At 29.4% G+C, this 21,705-nt stretch overlaps 1 protein-coding gene across 1 annotated transcript; it reads left to right on the top strand.

Moving 5' to 3' along the window:
* Nucleotides 1-4,313: 4,313 nt before the first annotated feature.
* On the top strand, nucleotides 4,314-5,000 carry LOC129284466 (cyclin-dependent protein kinase inhibitor SMR8-like). The gene has a single exon (XM_054919957.1). It carries the CDS (start codon nucleotides 4,511-4,513, stop codon nucleotides 4,862-4,864), a length of 354 nt encoding a protein of 117 aa, XP_054775932.1. The 5' UTR covers nucleotides 4,314-4,510; the 3' UTR covers nucleotides 4,865-5,000.
* The last annotated feature ends 16,705 nt before the right edge of the window (nucleotides 5,001-21,705 follow it).

The following is a 21,705-nucleotide window of genomic DNA, read 5'->3' as shown; positions in this document are numbered from 1 at the left end:
TGCGGAGTAATGAATGTCGCTTAGTGGTCTTGTTATGACATTCCCAATTATTTATTTATTAATAAATTTTATGTATATCTCATCAAAAAAATTTATAATCTTTTGTTAAAAAATATAAAATATTTTTAATCGAGTCTTACTCTTAATAAAATAGTTATCTACTTTCTAACTAACTCTATCTTTTTATATTTACCTGTATTAAATATTTTAAAATAAATATAAAGTTATTATTAATAGGGACACTTTAAAAAAAAAATGATTATATCTCAAAAGACTAAAAATATCTTATATTTTTAAACATCTAACTCATTAAAAAATGTCTTTAATAGAGGGAATATATAATTACTAAAATATCATTATTTTATTTTAAAATAAATAGTCAAGCCATCCACCACCTGTCGCTGGTCCGAACAGTCCCCAACATCATCCGACCGGCCATTATAGCTCCGGCAATTGGCAGTGGATGGGTTGATTTTTTAAAGAAATCAGCAGAATAAAAATATTTTGGTATTTATGCATGAAATTTAATAATAAATAAAAATTTGAAACTTAAGGATAATTTATAAATTTCATGAAACTTTATGTAAATAGAAATTCAGAATCATCTGAGGGAGTTTGTAGTGATTTTCTTTTAAAAAAAATTGAAAGTGGGCATGGATTTGAGTTTCAAGAATTATCAATATAAATTTTTAAAATGTCTTAAAACTCGGTTGCATATTTTAGAATCTGAAAAGCTGTTTAAGTATCGTATTGATCATTCCTCACTTTTTTTTTTTTTACCCATTTCATATGTTAACACAATTTTTTCCTACATTAATAATCACATTATATCTAATTGACCAACAAATAGGTCAACTGGACAACCAAACGCTAAGGGATTGAAGAAAGATTCCAACCATGTGAAAAACAACATTTATAGGATAAATTCCTGGATTATAAAAAAAAAAAATAATGCTTTGTAGTTGGTAGGCTTCATCACTTTAAATTAAAGTTGAACAACTGGATTGGAATAAATTGAAAAGTAGTGGAAGTCTGAAAGTAAAAGAATTTTTAAATATGTTTTGCCTGTAAAACATTGGAGATGCTGTTGAGTTTACAAGAATATCCCAACTCAAGATTAAAAAAAAAAAAAAATACAAGTCTGCAATTACATCCTTGAAGCAAGAATCTCATCATAGATGGAAGTAAAATATACAACAACATCAATAATATGCTTTGAAATGTGAGATCATAATTACAAAGAAAACGACAATAATATTGTGATATTAACTATTACGTATTATGACCAATTAAAGTCAATATGAATGGTAAAAATTATCATTATTTAAATAAGTACATGGTTGGAGGTTTGAAATCACAATCTCTATATATGTAATAATTTAATTAGAAAATATTACTTTCGATGAGAGAGATAATCTTTATTATTGACAAAATCTACTCCTTATGCTTACCTAAACAAATTATTAAGAGCTATGCAATAAAAAACATGGCATTAAGTTTGTAAAAAAAAAAAACATGGGATTAATCAATAAACTTATATATGGAAATCAAGGCGGTAGTATTAATTAATTATTGTCAACTTTAATTTACTCTTATTTTATTTAACGTGAGCTACATAATGTGCTCTATAACTTCAGGGAGCAGGGGAAAGGTTCACATTTTGATTAATTAATAAATTTAATTTTAGATTATAATTTTTATTATTGGCCAAGCCTGCTTCTTATAAATAAAAAAAGAAAGAAATTTGTCACCATGTGAGTAAAACAATTCGAACATTGTGCTAATTAAAGCTCAAATTCTTTAGCGTGATTTTGAAAGGAAGCTCAATTTAGTTGCAAGAATAAACTTGTATATTTTGTTTAGTATAATTATAATTTTTAACCAAACTTTACCTCTTAATAAAATAGTTACCTACTTTTAAATTAACTCTATCTTTTTATATTTATCTCTATTAAATACCTCACAACAAATATGAAATTATTATCAATAGGGGTACTTAAAAAAAAGGTAATGATTAGTTCAAAAAATTAAAAATGTCTTATATTTTTTAACATCTAATTCTTTAAAAAAAATTTTATATTTTTTAATAGAGGGAATATACACGTGTGTATTTTGTAATTAATAAATTATTTTATGATACAATTCATGAGAGATAACAGTATAGAAAAGGAGCATCATGTACATCATTAAAAATGAGAGGAGATATAAAATTGTTGCCGTGCATCATATACAAGAAGACTTGCTCCCTCGTTTGACATTATAAAACAATTTTAATTGAATTATATTTTCAAAAAATTAATTAATTATTTGTAAAAGTATACATTTTTTTATGTTTTACTTTGTTTAATAGGATGCTTCAATTAAAAAATTTTATTAGTTACAACTCTAATTAAAGATATTTTTTAAATAAATTATTAATTACATTGTGAAAGATTCAAAATTCTTTATATTTTTTTAACATTTCACCTAAAAAAAATCTTTATATTTTTTAAGGGTGGGAGTAATTAGCTTAAATTTTAACTCGGGAGAATGAATCAAGTTCACAAGATTAAATCAATGATAATTAAATTTTTAAAATTTTGTTAAAAAATAAATTAAAAATATTCAAATAATTACAAATTTAAAAATTTTAATTACAAATAATATATTTATATTTTAAATGAAACTTTTAAATTATAAATAAATTTTTTTATAATTATTTAAATTAATATTTATGATTCATTTTATAAAAAATGTGATGATTTATAATCCAAATTTGAGATATTACCTAAAAAGGAACTTACAAATTCAAAGTTATACGGTTATATTAAATATGTACCAAAAAGATCTTACTGTATCAATGTGTAATAAAAATAATGATAGTGTTTCAATTTAAACATTGTAATACTAAAATCTAATATTTTTTTAATAAACAAAATAAAATTTGATCTAATAGCACGAAATACTAAATAATTGTATAAAAGAAATTATATCAAATCTGTTTTAGGAATCAAATCCTATCCACTTTCTAATAATTAAGTATTAAGAATTATTAATTATCACAAGTACATAGAATTAAACAAATGCTCAATGATAACATCAAATCAGTACTGAAGATTATGTTTGATGTATAGTAAGTTCCATATTTTATTCAATTATTTATTCCTCAATCCTACGCTTGGCACTCATTGGGTTCATCAGAACATCTGGAGAATATATATATATATATATATATATATAACCCAAGGTCTGAAAAGGAAAAGAAAGGTGCATTGTATCATGAGTGGCAAAAAGGTCTTTTCGTTAAAAAAGTTGATTTTAAAAAAAGGCTTTAATTCAAAAATTAAAGAATAAAATAAGGAAGGTAGAGTTGGCGATCCCAAAGCCTTAAAATTTTGGCGCCAAAATCCAAGTCAATCTTATTCTCTTCCCTCCCTTCATTTCATCCTTCTTGCGTGCTGCCCGTCGGTCAGCTGTTTTCACGGGCACCATTCGTCTTGCCTTCAACCTTTGTGCCCCTTTTACATTTTTTTTGCCCGCAATTACCAATTTCTGCACTGAATTTTACTGGCCGACAAAATTGCTAAATTAAATATCCGTCTGCTTTTTTTTTTACAAAAAAAAACAGACCTTTGAAAAATAATTTTAAACAACTTCAAGATGAAAAATAAAATTTTAAAACATTTTTAGATAGATATTTGACTGTATTAAATTTGAATATTTTTTGATTCAATTACAGTTTAAATTTATTTACCCAAATTAATTTTTAAATAATACTCCTTTTAAATTTTTTTATAAGGTGTTTGAGACATTTTTTCCATGCATTAAGAAAAGTTATGATGTTATTTTATTTATTAAAAATATCCAAAATTTTTAATTATGTTCTCATTAATTAAAAGAATAATAATTTTTCAAGTTAAAAACTAAAACTAAAAAATTATTTTATGTTTTTATTTAATGCTTTAATTTAACTGCATTTATTTGGGTAGGCCTGTATTTTCTAAGATGCAAAAGTAATTTTTATAGCAAACAAGTTGATTTAGTATTTAAAATCAGATCGGGCTTTGGAATTTGAATAATGAATATCCCAAAGGCCAAAATGAAGATACATTCTCCCTGTTTTCTTTTTTTTTTTAATAAAAAAAAACCTCGCATGATTCAAAATTCCATTTAATATATTCTTTTTATTAAAATAAACAGGTAATGATGTTTGGTTACGTCACGAGTTGCCTCGGGTTCTCTCTCACTCTCAACTCTCATTGGTTGAAAACATGCGCCAATTTCAACGTCACTCTTTTCCACTTCATTTATATATAAGCCCCTTCTCCACCTTCCTCTTCTCTCTCTGTGTGTCCCCTCTGCTTCTACAATCTTCATTCGAACTCTTCCATTGAACCATCCTTCAATCTTCCCTTTTCACTCTCTCCCTTTTCCCACCCTCCTCCCCCTCTCACCGGTCAACTCTTTACTTTCACTTTCTTCAACCCTTCCTTTATTCATTCACTGCTCTGCAACATCATTCTTTGCCGCCATGGGTTTCTCCGAGAAGGCGCACCTCGACGGAGCCGCAGCCTTTGACTCTGATAATAGAAAATGGGTCCTTGCCGGAATCTCCCTCCGACCGCCGTTGAAGCCCATATACACCATCCCCGCTGCTGTCGTCAACGACAAAACGCCTCATCAAGACGATGGCGACGAAACAGACGCGTATTGCACGACGCCGACGAGCGAAGAAGCCAGACTCCCGACCACATTCACTTGCCCGCCGGCTCCCAGGAAGCCAAAACCTTCTTCCAAGTTCAATTTCCGTCGTGGGACTCGTCAGTTCTTCAACCCACCAGATTTAGAAACTGTGTTTATACGCTGTGTTGAAAAGGCTAATTGATTCATCTTCATCAAATCAGTAGTACTTCTCAAGTGTACCTTTCTTTTTACCTTAGTTTAAACGCAATCTTCTCCGTTGGGTAGGACTATTTGTACAGTGCAATCTAGATAAATAAAAACGACATCTTCATGGATTCTCTTGCTTGCGTTGCGTTGCGTTGCGAGCTTGAGTTGAGATTCATTCCTTACTTGTTCTGAAGCATCTCGTGTTCGTTTCTGTGCTTTGCTTGAAATGGTAAAGAAGACATATTTCGTTTTCGTGGCAGCGACTTTATTGAATTCTGGTTGGCCGGTGGAGAGGTGTTTTGTATTTGTAGTTTTGTACTGTAGTGAAGCAGTGTGTCTGTTCATGAACACGCGAAGGAATGTGACAAAATTCCACAGTCAAAAAAGTGAGGTAAGCTAAACCAAATACAAGTTGGAGGAAGATCGTTTTCAATGAGTTTGGCTGATGCTGCACGGCTTTTCTTCTTCTCATTGTTCATTGACTAGGACTCAAAGCCCCACTTAAGTAGCACTTGTTGGATTGTAGCCTAAAGCTCTCAATCTGGGTAATTAGATTAAATTTGATAATTTAGATATAATAGTTTTTAAAAGAATAGATTAGTCTGTTCTATTAAATGCATTGATGACAGATTTAGGGAGCTAGCACCCACAAATGTTTTACTTCCTTATAAATGTTTGAAATCATGCTTTAGAAATAGATCATAAAAATTTTTGTAGTTAAATCTCGCCTCCCATAGGTAGAAAAAGAATAAGAAAATTGCCCCTAGAAAATAATCTTAAATCTATCATTGGTTGAGTGGCTTAGATTTACAGTGAAGGTGTAGTAGAGAAAAACTAAAACAGAGAAAAACTCCAATGAAAAGAAGCCAAGTATGTTTGTTATAATGTCAATATATATATATATATATATATAGAGAGAGAGAGAGAGAGAGAGAGAGAGAGACGTGGAGCTACAATTTCTTCTCATTTAGGCCATTGAAGGGATTAATGAGGGGTTTTATTACATATCACAGCAGAGTGTTAGCCCTACTAGAAATCATATGTATTAAAGTCCTAGTGTTTAGATTACGAGAAGTCTTACCTCAAACAAATTTAGATCGAAGAAAATGTGTTGAATGAAAAGTGACGTAAACTCAATACTTTGTTTTAAGATTTTAGGGTAACAACGAGCCTCCCTGGTTTTATTTATTTATTATGTTAAACATAAAGGTCATGGTAATAATTATGAAAATAAATAAGGTTTAAAGTACAAAACCGCCCTGAAGTATTTTTAAAGGTGTAATTAGTATTCTTAAGTATTTTTAGAAGCAATGATGTACCCCTCGATGTAATTAAAATGTTACAAATAAGACCTAACCTAACTTAACGAACTGATGACGTTAACAGTAAAATTGCTTACTTTGACCGTTTCTTGCTCTCTTGATGAATTTCTACGAGGCGCATTATTTTGACCGAGACCTTTATTTTTATTTTTATTTTTCAGTATTAAAATACCATCACGTTTCAGCTTCCATGTCCCCTCCTCTGCCGTCGTATCATTGCCTGTGCCTTCTTCTTCCAAGGAAGATGAGTGGTTCTTAGTCTTCTAAATCTGAACCCTGTTAGTAGGTTCTTTCATCTCAACGTCAACCTTCTTCTTCTAGATATCAGTCAACCTTCTTCTTTCAGATCCCAGAGCGAAGGAGGTCATGGCATTTGATGGAAGCACAATGCTGAAGGTCTCGGTCTCGATGGATGATGTGGTTGCAGATCAAAGGTTATGGATTTTTGTTGGGAATAGAGAGCAACCGTCTGAGAACGGTGGAAGAGGAGAGGTAAGCAAGAGGAATGATAGAATACCACATCTTAATTCAAAATCTCAATGCTCAAATTTATGAATCCTTTTCCTTTATTATATATAAGTTATTAAGCCTGACTTTATTTGATATGAGACTTCCCACATCATTTTAAATCCATTTACATTTGGATAACCTAATAATCTCCCCTACAAGTATGAATCCACAAGCTCTCTATATCAAAAACGCCTCAAACACCAAGTCCTTATTTTTTAGGGCCAGCCCAGTTTTCAAACTTCAAATAGTGTGGTGCACGCAAGTCTCTATTACAATTAGGGTTAGTCATTTGAACTTTAAATATATGCACAATGACGGGCTTTCAAGTCCTGCGCAAAACCTGACTCTAATATCATTTGTTAGAAATGAAGAGTGACCACCTGAGAATGGAGAAAGAGGAGAGACAGGAAAGAAGAGTGGAATGACAACACATCTTAATTCAAAATTTCAAAAATTAATTTTATGAGTCTTTTCTTTTCATTATATATTAGTTATTAAACTCAACTTTATCTAAATCATCTTAAGTTCACTTACACTTAAACAATTTAATCATTTTGAATGTCTTTATTTTGGTATTCAAACAATAGTCATACAATGGCTTCTTCACGACTATCACATGGCTTCTCCAATGGCCAAGCCACTGTTGTTCTCGCCTCCACCATTTTCTACAATAACCCTACCACTATGAGAAACCTCTATACTCCGTCTCTTATTTTGCATTGATAAATGGTGATTTTTTTAACCCTTATTTTTGAGTGAAAACTGAAAATGATTCTTTTGGCGTTTGGAATTACTTCAAGTGAATTGAATGTGTTGTGTGATCTCTATATGTCTTGGGGTTTTTTGCTTCCTCCTTAAACCATATTGTTGTTTGTTGAAATGTTGATATTGGATTGCGAGTGAATGATGATTTTTTGTCAGTGATTTCTTTTTTTTGGGTAAGAGGTTGTTGGCTAAAGTCGCAACCCATGGATCCCTACTAGTTGTGTTTTGCAGAAGCCATGGATCACAACATTTAATGTTCCAAGCTTTGTAAAGAGGAATTTCTTGTTTGAAAATGTTCACTTGCGACGTGAGATGAAAATGAGGGAGGGAAGTGCTTGGTCAGCTTTGGGAAGTTTTAACCAGAGACAAAAACAATACCCAAATCAAAAAGAAACATCTAACGTGGCATTAATGTGTCTGCCAACATAGCACTTAACAGTCAAAGCAACAGTCAACAACCAAATTTGTTGGCCGAGGGTAAAATTGCAGCATTTTAATTACATTAAAAGGAACATTGCTCCTAAAAATATTTAAAAAATACTAATGCTGCCTCTAGAAATACTGTGGAGACCAATTTTTATTTTAACCCTATAAATAAATAAAAAAAAAGGTCAACTTGGTAGTATTGTAAAGAACATAATGATGAAGAGAGACATCCATACCGTGAGCTTCGTGAATCAATCTAATGCTGCAAACTTACGTGACTCTCTATAAACATGATTTAAAATAAATTACTTTCTTAATATATACTCCCACCAATCATTAATATAAAGCAGACTTTAAATTTTTTTTAAGATAAAATTAGAGTAATGAATATATATTTTTTAAACTTTTATCCCTTTTTATTTATTATCATTTGAATTTCAAGGTAACAATAAGTCACAATTAAAAAATTGAAATACTTTTTATCAATTTTAAGGATACACTAGTACTTATCATTTTTTTTAATAAGAGCGAAGTTAATTTTATCTTTTATTAAAAATAAAGAGAGTAGATCAATCGGAGTTAACTCTAATAAAAGAGACTAATATACTATAATATAACAATTCAATATTGAATATTAGTTAAAAAAATGCTCACATTTAATATTTAATTATATTTTAAATAAAATTACTTTGTAGGCAATAAAAAAAAAGGGGGGGGGGGGAGGAATAGAGTGTGGAAGCAAAATTGGTTGAGAAGTAAAATGAGAAGAGGGAAGGTTCTGGGCAATGAAGATGTGGAAAAGAGACAAAGCACATGTGGAGGGGAAGGATTAGAATCCTATGCATATGCAAGTTGGGTGGCCCTAGTTTTGCACTTCTGAACTAATGCTTTCAAGGCCAATTATTGGCACATTGAAAACTTTTATCTTATTCACAAATTCTTTCTTCCACTACCGGTTTCTTCTGGAACTATTATTAATAACTATTTTTAAAATTATATTTTATTCCAACAACTCTTCCCTTCTCTTCTTAGCTTAGAGCAAAGACTGATAGTTGTTTCCAAATTTTGATAATATTACGTATTCAACATACATGATATATGTCCTCGTGTGGCATGCATTTCAATCCATTCCTCTCAATTTGTCTATTTTTAAAATAAAATATTTTTTATTTAAAAAAATAATTATAAAATTATTAATAGAAAACTTAGAGGACAAAAGTGCATTCTAAAATAAAATTTATCAATACATTTTTATTTAATCTTTTCACTTATTAATTTATATAAAAACTTGTTTTGAAAATATATAAGCTAAATCTATAATAAAAAGAGATATTTAAGTTATACACGATGCACCTTTTTTCTGAATCAAATCAAAATAAGTGATTTGTTTCACCTACTTACTTAACCTATAACTAGCTTTTGTTATTACTGAAATTTAGGAAAATCGGCAGTGTTTGGATAATATATATTTTCCAAAACCATGATTTTGAATCCAAAATTTATTTTAGATGTGTATTCAAACAGGTTGTATAGGGAATGTTTATCATGGAGATATTCAAAACCCTGATTAGTTTAAAAGGTGGGGGAATGAAGAAAGAGTGGAGTAGTACGCAAAATATTCACCTAATCTCCTAATAATAATATAATATAATACAATACTTAATAATATAATACTAGTGATATGAAAGTGAAAGCATATGGTTTATGAGGATTGGAGTTAGTGATGGAAGCTAAATGCAATAACCAGATGGCATGTGGTTCAACTTGTAAATAATGGAGTTAAATCAATTTATTTTGAATTCTCAAGTTCTAATAATAATCATATATAATGGGATTTTGGATTAGATTAAAATGAAAGTGGTAAAATCATTAGATTTCTTAAGATATTGGGCTATGGATTAAAAAAAAAAAAAGCGAAGCTTTATTTAAGAGTTGAGAAGGGCAGATTGTGGTTGGCTTAGTGGCTTGAAGTGTGTGGGGTCGTACTGGACTAAATCCTTAAATTAATCATCCTCATTATTGCACATCACATGATCTCCATCGTTAATTATATTCACAAATCACATTTGAATAGGCGTGCAATTAATTATAAAAAAAATATAATTTTAAATCCTTATACTTTAATTGAGTTTTATTATAGATTTATATATTTTTTTTAGTATTTCAGCTTTTACACTTCTTTTTTAAAACATTGAAAAATATATATTTTTCTTAATTACAAGACGGCAAATTTCACGTGCACTCATATATTCTTGCATCACTTTTTTTTTTTACTACATGAATAGACAGGATATGTTAGCTCAAAAAAAAAAAAAAAGAAAGGAAAAGAATAGACAGGATATCATAGCTAGAGGATCTGATTTGTACTCTAAGGCTATGTTTGGTATGAGGTATTGACAGGTTGGGACTGGGACTGGTATTGAAGAAACCCACTGATACAATGTTTGGTATGATGGATTCTTTAATCCTTGGGTCTGATGAAACTCATGTAGATGGGATTAATGAAACCCATGGGGGAGGTGGTATTGAAAATTTAAACCTGGGATTGAATTTTTTTAGACAAAAATGCCCTTTATTTTTTTTACACATCTGGCCTTCCACCTTCGTCTTCTCCGATCTCGCAACCACCGGCCAACATGAAAATCTTCTCCTTCTCCGATCTCGCAACCACAGCCTCTGGATCTCGCAACCGTCGCTGCGTTCTCCTTCTCCGATCTCACAACCGCCAACCTCTGGACCTCACAGCCACGACTTTTAGATCTCGCCACAATCGCTACCTTCTCCGTTGCCGATCTCACAGCCATAGCCTCTGGATCTCGCAACCGTCGCTACGTTCTCCTCCGATCTCATAGCCACGACCTCTAGATCTCGCAACCATCGCTGCCTTCTCCGTCGCTGATCTCGCAGCCACCACCATTTAGATCAAAATCACTTTCGTCTCCTTCTCTCACAGGTCCAAACTCGATCTCCCTCTCTCAAAAGATGCACAGTCACGAAATGAAGATGAGCCTGTGCTGCCATGGTTTTCGAGAAGGTGTTCCAATTTTTTTTTAAATTTTAAGGATAGTATAGTCTTTTCATACTTTATATTTAATTGTAAAATAAAATAAAAATAATTATTCTCTATAAGTATTACCTCATACCAAACATGATTTTAAAGTCTCATTCCCACTACCAATCCCACTACCAATCTCAATACCAATCCTAATACCAATCCCTCTAAATTCAGGCTTGCGTACCAAACAGGGCCTAACGGATACATAAAAAACAAACAATCTGTAGCCTGTAATTCCTGTGGTTTTTCAATCTTCTTTTAACCAACCATTGATTCAAGTGGTAAAAATATGAGTGATTCTGTAAATTTACAATTCAAATCCTATTATCGGTATGGTATCATATTAATAAATGATGTATAAGCAGTCAGTATCTTTGTATTTGAGTTTTGAAATCCAAACTGTACATTATTGACCAAAAAAAAAATCTACACTGTACATTATTATTCTTGAAACCCAACTTTTTTTAGATATGTTTTTTAAAAAAAGGGTTGATTGCTCATTAACTATAGTCTGGACCCTGCTAACTTGAATTTTAGATCTCTGTGTCACCTGAGTTATTAGTTTGAAAAATACAGGCTAACAATTGACATGTAATCATATCATTTGAATTGAAATTCAAAATACTCCCTACTTAAAAATATAAGTATTTTTTAAGGGATTAAATGTTAAAAAATATAAAATATTTTTATTATTTTAAAGTATAATTAATGTATTTTTTAAATGTCCATAATAAATAAATTATTTTATATTTATTTTAAAATTAAATACTTTATTAAATAAGGATAAATATAAAAATATAGTGTTAGTTTGAAGATAATTAACTACTTTATTATGAGAGATATTTCATTAAAAATGTTTTTCATTTTTTAAAGGAAGTAACAAGCAAGCCAATCATTACAATTACTAATCCAAGCTAATTAAGAATTAGCTTGGGATCATTCACTATAATCCTAATTATGGACATAGCCCTCTAAATAAATACTCCCTCTGTCTTTATATATATATATATATAATATTTTTAACTAAAATTTTATATTAATAAAAGTCTGTTATTTAGTTAAAAACCCATAAAATCACAGTTTTTTTTTAATTTTGTCTTGCCTCTAATAAATGTCATAATTAATATCATGGTGGTGGATAAAATATACAATTAATATCTATTCACATTTTGAAGATAAGGGTAAAATTATCTAATTACTTAAAATTATTATAACACCTCCTTATATTTAAAGACAATATAAGATATCATTTGGTTATTAGAAAGAAGTAGAATGAAATGGATTAAAAAAATTAAAACAAAATATGAACTAAATCACCTTTCTCCTCATGATAAATAGGATAAAACTCATTAATATATATTACAAATATAAAAATCATCATACCTTTAAAAATCTCATAAATTATGATTCACAATCCTATGACTAAATTACTTATTTTCTTTGTACATGTTTTCACTTATTCCATTTATCATCTTATTTTTATCTTTATTTTTTTAATTCAATTCACTCTATTCCTCTCTAGTAATCAAATGGGACCTAAGTTTTTAGAAAATATTTTATACATAAGAATAAAGGGGGTATTGTAATCGTGCCATTATAAATTAATATACTCATCCCTCATGGACAAGAGAGTTAATATTAATTAATATCCTTATTCTGCCTGTGAAGATTTTTGGATATTGTTGTTTCCATCACTTTATACAGACAAATTAAAACTGTTCATAGTTAAACAACTTGTTTGTTTGTAAATATTCAGAGAATTTCACATCAAACGGATTTAACTCGAAATAAAATCGACCCTAAAACTTTGATGGCGTCCAGGCAAAAGCAAAAGCGGAAAGAGACAATGGTGCCAAAATTTTGACTATTTGTCTCCTTTTATATACATAATGGAATTGGAGAAGGAAGGCGCAAGATGAATATTACTACTAGCTAGGATTAGCTTGCTTGAGCATTGCTATCACGGATGGATTCAAAAACACTATTATTGGAAAGTTGAGAATCATACTATAACGTGCATCGATGAAGATCACGTTGAAAAAATGTGTTTTTCCCTATTTATAAAGCTTGAATCGTTTACTTACTTAAAAGAAATTAAGTCATTTCTACTCAACTTAAGTAGCGATCATAACTTCTATTCCAATAACTACACACACACACGTATATATTTCATAACTTCTATTCCAATAACTACATAGGTACGTACGTACGTACATACATACATACATATGTGGTGTGCATAAAATTTACCCTAAATAGGATTCTTCAGATTGGATAAAGTAACTATTTCGAAGTAAGCCTTCAAGCAATGTTTGATGGTGCAATTAAAGTAAAGCAAATTAGGCCATTTGGTTTGACTGATTGATGAAGTGAAATTAACTTATTTTGAGATATCAGATTTGAATATTATTGTAATTATAAGATATTTTTAAATAAAATTTTACATACCAATAAACCTCATTAATTATACTTAACAAATTTATCTTTCTTGAACAAAAAAATATAAACTTTTAAAAATATTTATCATTTAATATATTAAAAAAATAATGAAAATTAATTATGGAGAGAGAAAAAGTAATATTTAAATTGATGTATTTAATAATCTATTTAAAATGTCTTATATTTTGAAATGAAAAATTTATTTAAAATTATTTTATAATTTGGGATGGAGATAGTAAGATATGAAATCATATTAATGGCTATTATTGGTAATAATGACCCACACGCGGGATCCAAATTAATCTAGATGTGTGGTAAGAGTATTCCCAATTTTTTTAGGATGCTGGGCGATCAATTAAAAAAGAAAAAGTAAAACAATGTCCTTCAATTCAGGTGGCGGATGATAATTTTCAAAGTTGGTCACATATTTGCTTTATAATGTCAAAGCTAAGAACCATAGATTAAATAGAACAAAGGAAGAGTGTGCCGAACTTTTTACATAGAAATTAGGTCAATTGTGATAAATAAGAGGCTTTCATTTTTTTTAAAATTATTTTTTTGGGTAAAATATGTCAAATTATTAATTATGATAATTAATAAAGGCGTCGGGAGTTGGGGGCATCAAATCAAAAGATGCTTAATGGGCCAACCCAAAGTTTGGCCAGGTTGGGCTGAAAAAGACACAAAGTTGCAATTGTTGGAGTAAATGGGCCCACAACACAAAATCAACCTTTCATTAGTAGGTCCACCAGGGATGGATTGCCATCTTTTACTTGCAAAAACAGTTGTCTGTTAGGTGTAAAATTGTCCTTTTGATATACTTTAATATTTTTAAATAAACATAGGTAATAACATATTCCATTATTTAAAATAAAATATTAAAATAAATCAATTTTATTTTTTACTGAAATAAAAATAGTCTCATGTGATATTTATAAAAACTGAAAACATAGTTACAGAAATAACTTTCGTATGCAATTTTTTCTCTGCAGGTTTTTTTGTTCCCATGCATTTTATGCCTTTTGAAAAATAAATTATATTATTTTTATTTCAAGAATAAATTTTATTTTTATGTCAAAATATAAGAGAATAATGCTGCTGCTGCTGCTTTTTCCTTCTTTACAAATGTTGTTATTCACACACGGACACATTAAACATAAAATTTATTATAAGTTATATTATTAAGTAGTCAATAAATACTATCTACTATAGTGATGGCGAAAAAATGGAAGTATCTATCATAAGATGCATTATTTATGAAATTCATTATTTGAATTAAGTTTAATGCATTGTTATAAAAGGACTAACAAACAACCTTATTAAACTTGTGAGTTTGAAACTTTGAAAGTTGAATAAACTAATAAATAAAAGTTGAACTAATAACGTAGATTCGTAAACTTATCTCATATTTAATATTTAATAGTAAATAAGGAAATGTATAATTATATAAATAAAAATATATTTATCTAATAAAACATTTATGAAAACATAATTTAAAATATATTTATTATAATATTATTAAAATTTCACGATTGAACATTATTCTACCAGAACAATTAGTCTAAACATACACAAACAAAATTTCAACAAATACAAATTCTACATAGATCCACACCTCTGATCATTAAATTAAGGGCAAAAGGATAAAAATATTCACGAAGTTATTAACTAAGAGCATTCAATAGCTTAAAGTAAATAAATAAAAAAAATACCAATAACGTTACTTAAGTTGGTGAAAGGATGACAAATTCATTAAATTCCTCAAACATTAACTATTTAGTTGACATCTAAACAAACGTCGACCATGCTGATGTGGACTAAAAAGAGAAAAAAATACTAATGAAATTGTTGATTAGGGACATCTAATAGCCTAATATGAGAAAAAGGACATGAACATCCATAATATTACTTTAATAAGTGTAACAGTGGCCAATTCATCAAATTCCTTAAACGCTGACCGTTTAGCTGACATTTAAGTAGAAATTGACCATTTTTTTGCTAACATGAATTAAAACAATATTCCTAAGTTGGAGCTTTGTGCAGGCTGAATTAAAAAAATATGATGACAAGTTTTTACTTGAGGCTCAAGTTTTGATAGCGAGAAAATATCATTTGACTAAATAAAAAAAAAATTAAATCACTCACTTTTTTAAATTTTTTGCATCATTGAAGCTTCTTCTTGATGATGCAAATTGATAAAGGAAATTTCCTATAGCTCAATTTCCTTTCCAACTTCATTTGCAACTTTGTACCTCTTTCGGTTAGTTTGGCGACTTAGGTTTAATGCCTAGCTAAGAGAGTTCTAAAAAATCATGCTTAATTGTCAAAAATTTTTCGAGAAACCTTCACTTGAGAAATGTTTGAAATTTCTGTTAAGGATATCAATAGATGAAAAGAAATACATGGCATGGATTTCGACGAATTGATTACTATTACACTTATTAAAGTAACATTATGAATATTCTTGTCATTTTTTTCATTTTAAGTTATTACATGCCTCTGATTGATGATTTTATGAGTTTTTTTCCCCTTTTTTTTAGTCCACATCAGCAAAAAAATAATCAACATTTGCGTAGATATTAGCTAAACGATCAACATTTGAGAAATTTAACAAATTGATCACTCTTACACTAATTTAGATAATGTTATGAGTATTTTTATCTTTTTTTTCTTACTTTAAGCTACTAGATGCTTCTGGCCAGTAATTTCATAGGTACTTTTATTCCTTCATCCTTGACTAAATTCTACATAAAAATAACTCAATATTTGCATCTTCATATCCTTCCAAGTTCATTCATCAAGACAAATCTATAGTAACTTTAATTGTATTCATCTATAGACTTACACTCAATATTTATATATTTTTTGGAAAAAAAAAATGTTTGAGTTGGATTTATGAATTTGGAGGTGGAATGTGAAAGACAACAAACACTTATAGAGCTCCAAGGTTATTAAAAATTTAAAATTGTATATGCATGAGAATTTAACTTTGAATTTGAATCGAATATCTCATAGATGTATGAAAGTCTATAAACTTAAATTTGATTCAAATTTATATCTTTGTTTGTTATAACTTATTTATATTTTGAAATTTTAACTATTTTGATCATCTCATATTTTTTTAATTTTTTTTATTATTAGTGCCTTGCTTCTCCTTCCTCTCACCAATTGAAAATTTAGAAAATGATAAATAAATTTTTTTGAAATAAAAAAAATGATAAGTTTGATATAAATATGCACAAATTTGGTTCTATTAATGATTAAAATGATTTTAAAAATTATAATTTTCTATCAGTAAATTCTAACAAATTTTATAAGGTTAAAGAATAAAAAAGTCCTAAAACTTTTTTTTCCAAGAATATCACTTAGTATTCTAAACTTTTTATTGGAGCAATTTTGTTTCAAAATTAAAAAAAGGATAACTTTACTCAATTATTAATGTAGATGTTTGTTGATCGTTACTTCAACTTTATTTAATCCACACAAAAAAAGAGTTCAGCAAGTCCATGTGAAACAAGGGAAGCAAGCACAGAATCACATCTTCATGGTGGAAGTACACTTTTGGATTCTCTTCTCCTACGCAAACACCTTCCTCTTCATTCCTATTGCTTCGAGAATCTCACGGAATGAAAACATTAAATCAAAGGAAAACAAATCTCATAACCCTTTTGTCCATCATCCAGGCAATAAACATAACAAATATATTATCGATATGTGCATGTGGTATATGACCGATGGCAGAGTTAGGATCTAGAATTAGTGAGTGCAAGATAATTTAATTTAAAAATAATAATTATATGAAGATTAAAATTGCAATAACATAAATAAATTGATTATCATTTGTTTAAAAAAATTATGCTGAACATGTTAATATGGATCCTTATGTAACTATATTTTCTTTATTTTTATTTTGATCACTAAAATATTGCATATTTAATAAGTTTTTGAATATAAATATTTTTTATTTAATTCAAAAGGTGTAAAATATCAAAATAGAGAGTACAAAGTTATAAAATTTACCCACCTCATTTATAATTTTTTTCGAAATGAAGCGGTACATTTGCCCATCCTCATCGCCACTGTATATGACCTTGGCAAGTTTCTACATGGAACTCCTTGTCAGGGGCTTTGTGAAAGTACAGATACGCACAGAAAATTCTCATCAGAGCCTTCTCCCAGAGACAATAATTACTCCAACCAATTGAATCTTACGTGACATGAGAAAGTGAAGGACTTGCAAGTAAAGCTATTCTTCATCGATTCTCCTCCCAATGGACACTCAACATTTCTTAGACCTATCTCAAGCGGACGAGAACGATATTCACAAGGGGTAACATGGAGAAATATTAGATTTTATATATATAATATATATATATATTATATTTTGTATAGTTTATGCTGATGGTAACTAATTTGATTATAACTATTTTATTTTTTATTATTATTTTATTTTTGATAGATCTTTATTTTATTTTTTATTGTATAAACATATCTCATATTGAAATTAATAATTTAAGTCATCATTTTCACAAATTATATTAGCATCGAAGCTAGTGAAATTTTTTTTTTATTGTTTTTCCTCCTTGCTTTATTTCATACTTTTAGAGCCCTATGTATCGAATCCATCATTTTGCCTCCCACCATTACAACTACTTTGGATGCTCCTGCACTTGCTAATGGAACTACTTAGTCCTCATCTTCTTCTGCTTCTTTGTCGTTCACTCAGGATCAATGTAATAGGCTTCTTACTCTTATGTAGACCCCTACACCTACCCCCCAGCTCATTCGACACAAGTTAATCTTGTGACCACCTCTCCTTCCAACCTTTCTCTGAATGCATCTTTAACACTTGATATATCTCACTTACTTTCCTCTAAACACCTTTCGTTTGCTTGGATCATTGATAGTAGCACGACAAATCATATATGTTCTTCTGTTGATCATTTCTTTGAGTTAATTTTTGTTTCTCCTATTTCTATTCAATTATCTAAAGATTTTGTTGTTCAGGCTCATCATTCTAGAACCATTTATCATTCCTTTAATTTTTATCTTACTAATGTTTGTTTATTCTTCAGATCAACTATCATTTTATTTATGTTTCTCTAAACTTACTTTTCACTTTCATTGTTTTTTAATTCTCAATGTCACTCATTGTTTCATTCAAGCTTGAACTCTTGGAAGACGATTAATATAGTTGAGGTCATCATAGTCTCTATATTCTTCAAGATCATGCAAGTGGGTTCTTGCCTTCTTCAGTTTCTCCTATTACTTTATATTTAAAGTCTATATCTTCTTTTGATTTGTGTCGTCTTCGATTAGAACATGCCTCTTCTATTACTATTAGTATTCTAGGTTAAAAATCATCTTCGATCACTTGTAAATCTATCTTAAATAAAAGTTGTGATGTTTGTCATTTTGCTAAATGACAAAAATTACCATTTTCTATTAATGTTTTCTCACACTACTTGTCTTCTTAAACTTTTACATGTTGATATCTAGGGTTCATTTAATATTGCTTCTGTTTAAGGTCATCGTTACTTTTTTGACTGTTGTCTATGATTATCTCTCTCGCTTTACTTAAGTCATTTTGATGAAATTAAAATTCAAAACTAAAACTCATTTAGAGCGCCTCATTCTCTTTCTAGAAAATCAATTTATTTTACTGTAAAAATTATTCACTCAGACAATGGTTCTAAATTCCTCATGCATTCTTTCTTTGATTCAAAAGGCATTCTTCATCAAACAACTTGTGTTGAAACACTTGAACAAAATAGTGTTGTGAAATGTAAACACTAACATATTCTTAATGTTGCTTGAGCTTTATTATTGCAAAGTCATTTATGTTTAGCTTATTGGTCTTACGCTATTTTATATATTGTCCACATCATTAATCATCTTCCCACCATTGTTTTGTAATAACAAACACCTTATGAACTTCTTTTATAATGTGTTCCCTGATTTTTTTTTTTTAATTTTTGTGTTTTTGGTTCTCTTTATTTTGCTTCCACTTCTATTTCTCATCGCATTAAATTCAATCATTGAGCTAGGAAATGTGTTTTTCTTAGTTTTCACCTTGACACCAAAGGTTTTATATGTCTTGATTTGCATTCTTGCAATATTTCATTAGTCGGCATGTCATTTTTTATGAGATTGAATTTCCTTTTTCTTAATCTTCCACTTCTACTACTTCTTCTGATTTTCCTTTGCCACAATCCTACACCCTCCTCTTGATTATCTTGATCCTTTTATCATTCAATCCTCTTCTACTTCTACTATTTCTATTACTCTAGATTCTTCAGGTCCCATTTCTCCCATTTCTCCCACCTCTTCAAATTATACTTCTACTAATATACCTTCTTCATTACCTTTATGTTTGTTTTTTTCGGTCTCACAACCCTCCTTCCTACTTTCATGATTATCATTGTTTACTCTTCACTCAACACCTCTTCTTCCCTTAATCCAAGTCTCTGTTATCCCTTCGCTTTTGTCTTTTCTTATAATTGTTTTTCTCCTTCTTACAAACACTCTATTCTCTTATTTTTGCTTCCTTTGAACCTAAACATATAATCAAGCAGTGAAATATCTCAACTAGAGAGAAGTTATGTAGGCTAAATTTTCTACTTTTGAGTAAAATAATAAATGGATCCTACCTAAGCTCATTATAGGCAAACATCTCATTGGTTGTAAATAGATGTTTAAAAAAAAGTTTAAGGCTGATGGTTTCTCTTGGCAGGCATAAAGCTCATTTGGGTCACTAAAGGTTTTATACAAACCAAGGGGATTACCAAGGGATTGACTATTTTAATACTTTTTCACCAATAACTAAACTAACTACAATTTATTTAGTTTTGGCCTTAGTAGCTGCCAGCCCTTAGCTCTTGGAGTAGTTAGATGTCAATAATACCTTCCTTCATGATAATTTAAATGAGGAGGTCTATATGGCTCTTCCTCTTAGTTTTAATTCTCTATCATCTAACACTATTTGCAAACTTCAAAAGTCTCTTCATGGTTTGAAGCAGGCCAGTCATTAATGGTTTGCTAAGCTTACACTTGCTCTTACTTCATATGGTTATCTCTAATCTAAAGTAGACTATTCTTTATTTGTTAAGAAGACTGATTTTTCATTTATAGTGTTATTGGTTTATGTTGATGACATTATCTTAGCTGGTAATGATTTTATTAAAATTTTCAAAATTAAAGTTCTTTTTGATAAGTCTTTTATAATCAAGGATTTAGGTTAGCTCTTATATTTTCTTGGTCTAGAAATAGCACGAACATCCTCTGGTATATCTGTCTCCCAATGAAAATTTGCTTTAGACATTCTTTCTAATTGTAGTTATCTTACTTGTAAACCAGCTTCTACCTTTATGGATAGGTTCGCTAAACTCTCTAAAGATGATGGTAGTCTAATGATGATCCATCTGCTTATCAGCATCTTATTGGTCATCTCTTCTATTTGACAACCACTTACCTAGACATTACTTTTCTTGTCTAACAATTCTCTTAGTTTATGTTTGATTCATGTAGTACTCATCTGCAAGCTACCCATTGTGTTCTTCATTATCTTAAGCCCTTACTAGGTAAGGGCTTATTTTTTCTTATTGACTTTGATCTTAAATTTAAGGCTCTCTCTAACTCTAATTGGGTTGGTCATGTTAATTCCTGTCACTTCATTATTGGCTTTTGTGTTTTTTCTTGACAAAGCTTTGGTTTTCCAACGCTTGAAAAACAATCCACTATTTCCATTCCTCTTCCGAACCTGAATATCGAGCTCTTGGTCCTATGACTTGTGAGTTACAATGGTTATTATTTTTTATACAAGACCTTCATATCACTCATCTTTCTCTACGTTGGTCTTCTGTGATAGTTAATCTGCTCTTCATATTGCCTATAATCCTATTTTCATGAGCGCACTAAACATATCAAGCTCGATTGTCATCTTATTTGTGATAAGCTTCAAGCTGACATCATTCATTTATTTCCTATTTGTTCAAAGGATCAATTTGCTAACATCTACACCAAGTCTCTTAGAATTGATCCATTCAATAATCTCCTATCCTAGTTGGGCATGTCATGTGTGACATACATTCTTCAGCTTGGCGGGACATAGAAAATATTAGATTTTTTATTATATATATTATTTTATTTATATATAGTTAAAGTAATTATAACTATTTTATTTTTTGTTATTATTTTATCCTTTGATAGATCTTTGTTATTTTTTTATTAATAATCTTAATATATATTTTTTCTTATAAAAATATATCTAATATTGAAATTAATAAAACAAGTCATCATTTTCACAAATTGTATTAAGGG

This window comes from Prosopis cineraria, unplaced genomic scaffold (genome assembly GCF_029017545.1).
Source record: "Prosopis cineraria cultivar Desert tree isolate PC_DT_omini unplaced genomic scaffold, ASM2901754v1 PC10, whole genome shotgun sequence".
Lineage (NCBI taxonomy): Eukaryota > Viridiplantae > Streptophyta > Magnoliopsida > Fabales > Fabaceae > Prosopis > Prosopis cineraria.
The sequence above is the reverse complement of the archived record's forward strand: the minus strand, read 5'-3'. Positions and strand labels throughout refer to the sequence as shown.

Coding starts and splice junctions, on each gene's coding strand:
- LOC129284466 (XM_054919957.1), top strand. CDS start 4,511: ATGGGTTTCTCCGAGAAGGCGCACCTCGACGGAGCCGCAGCCTTTGAC.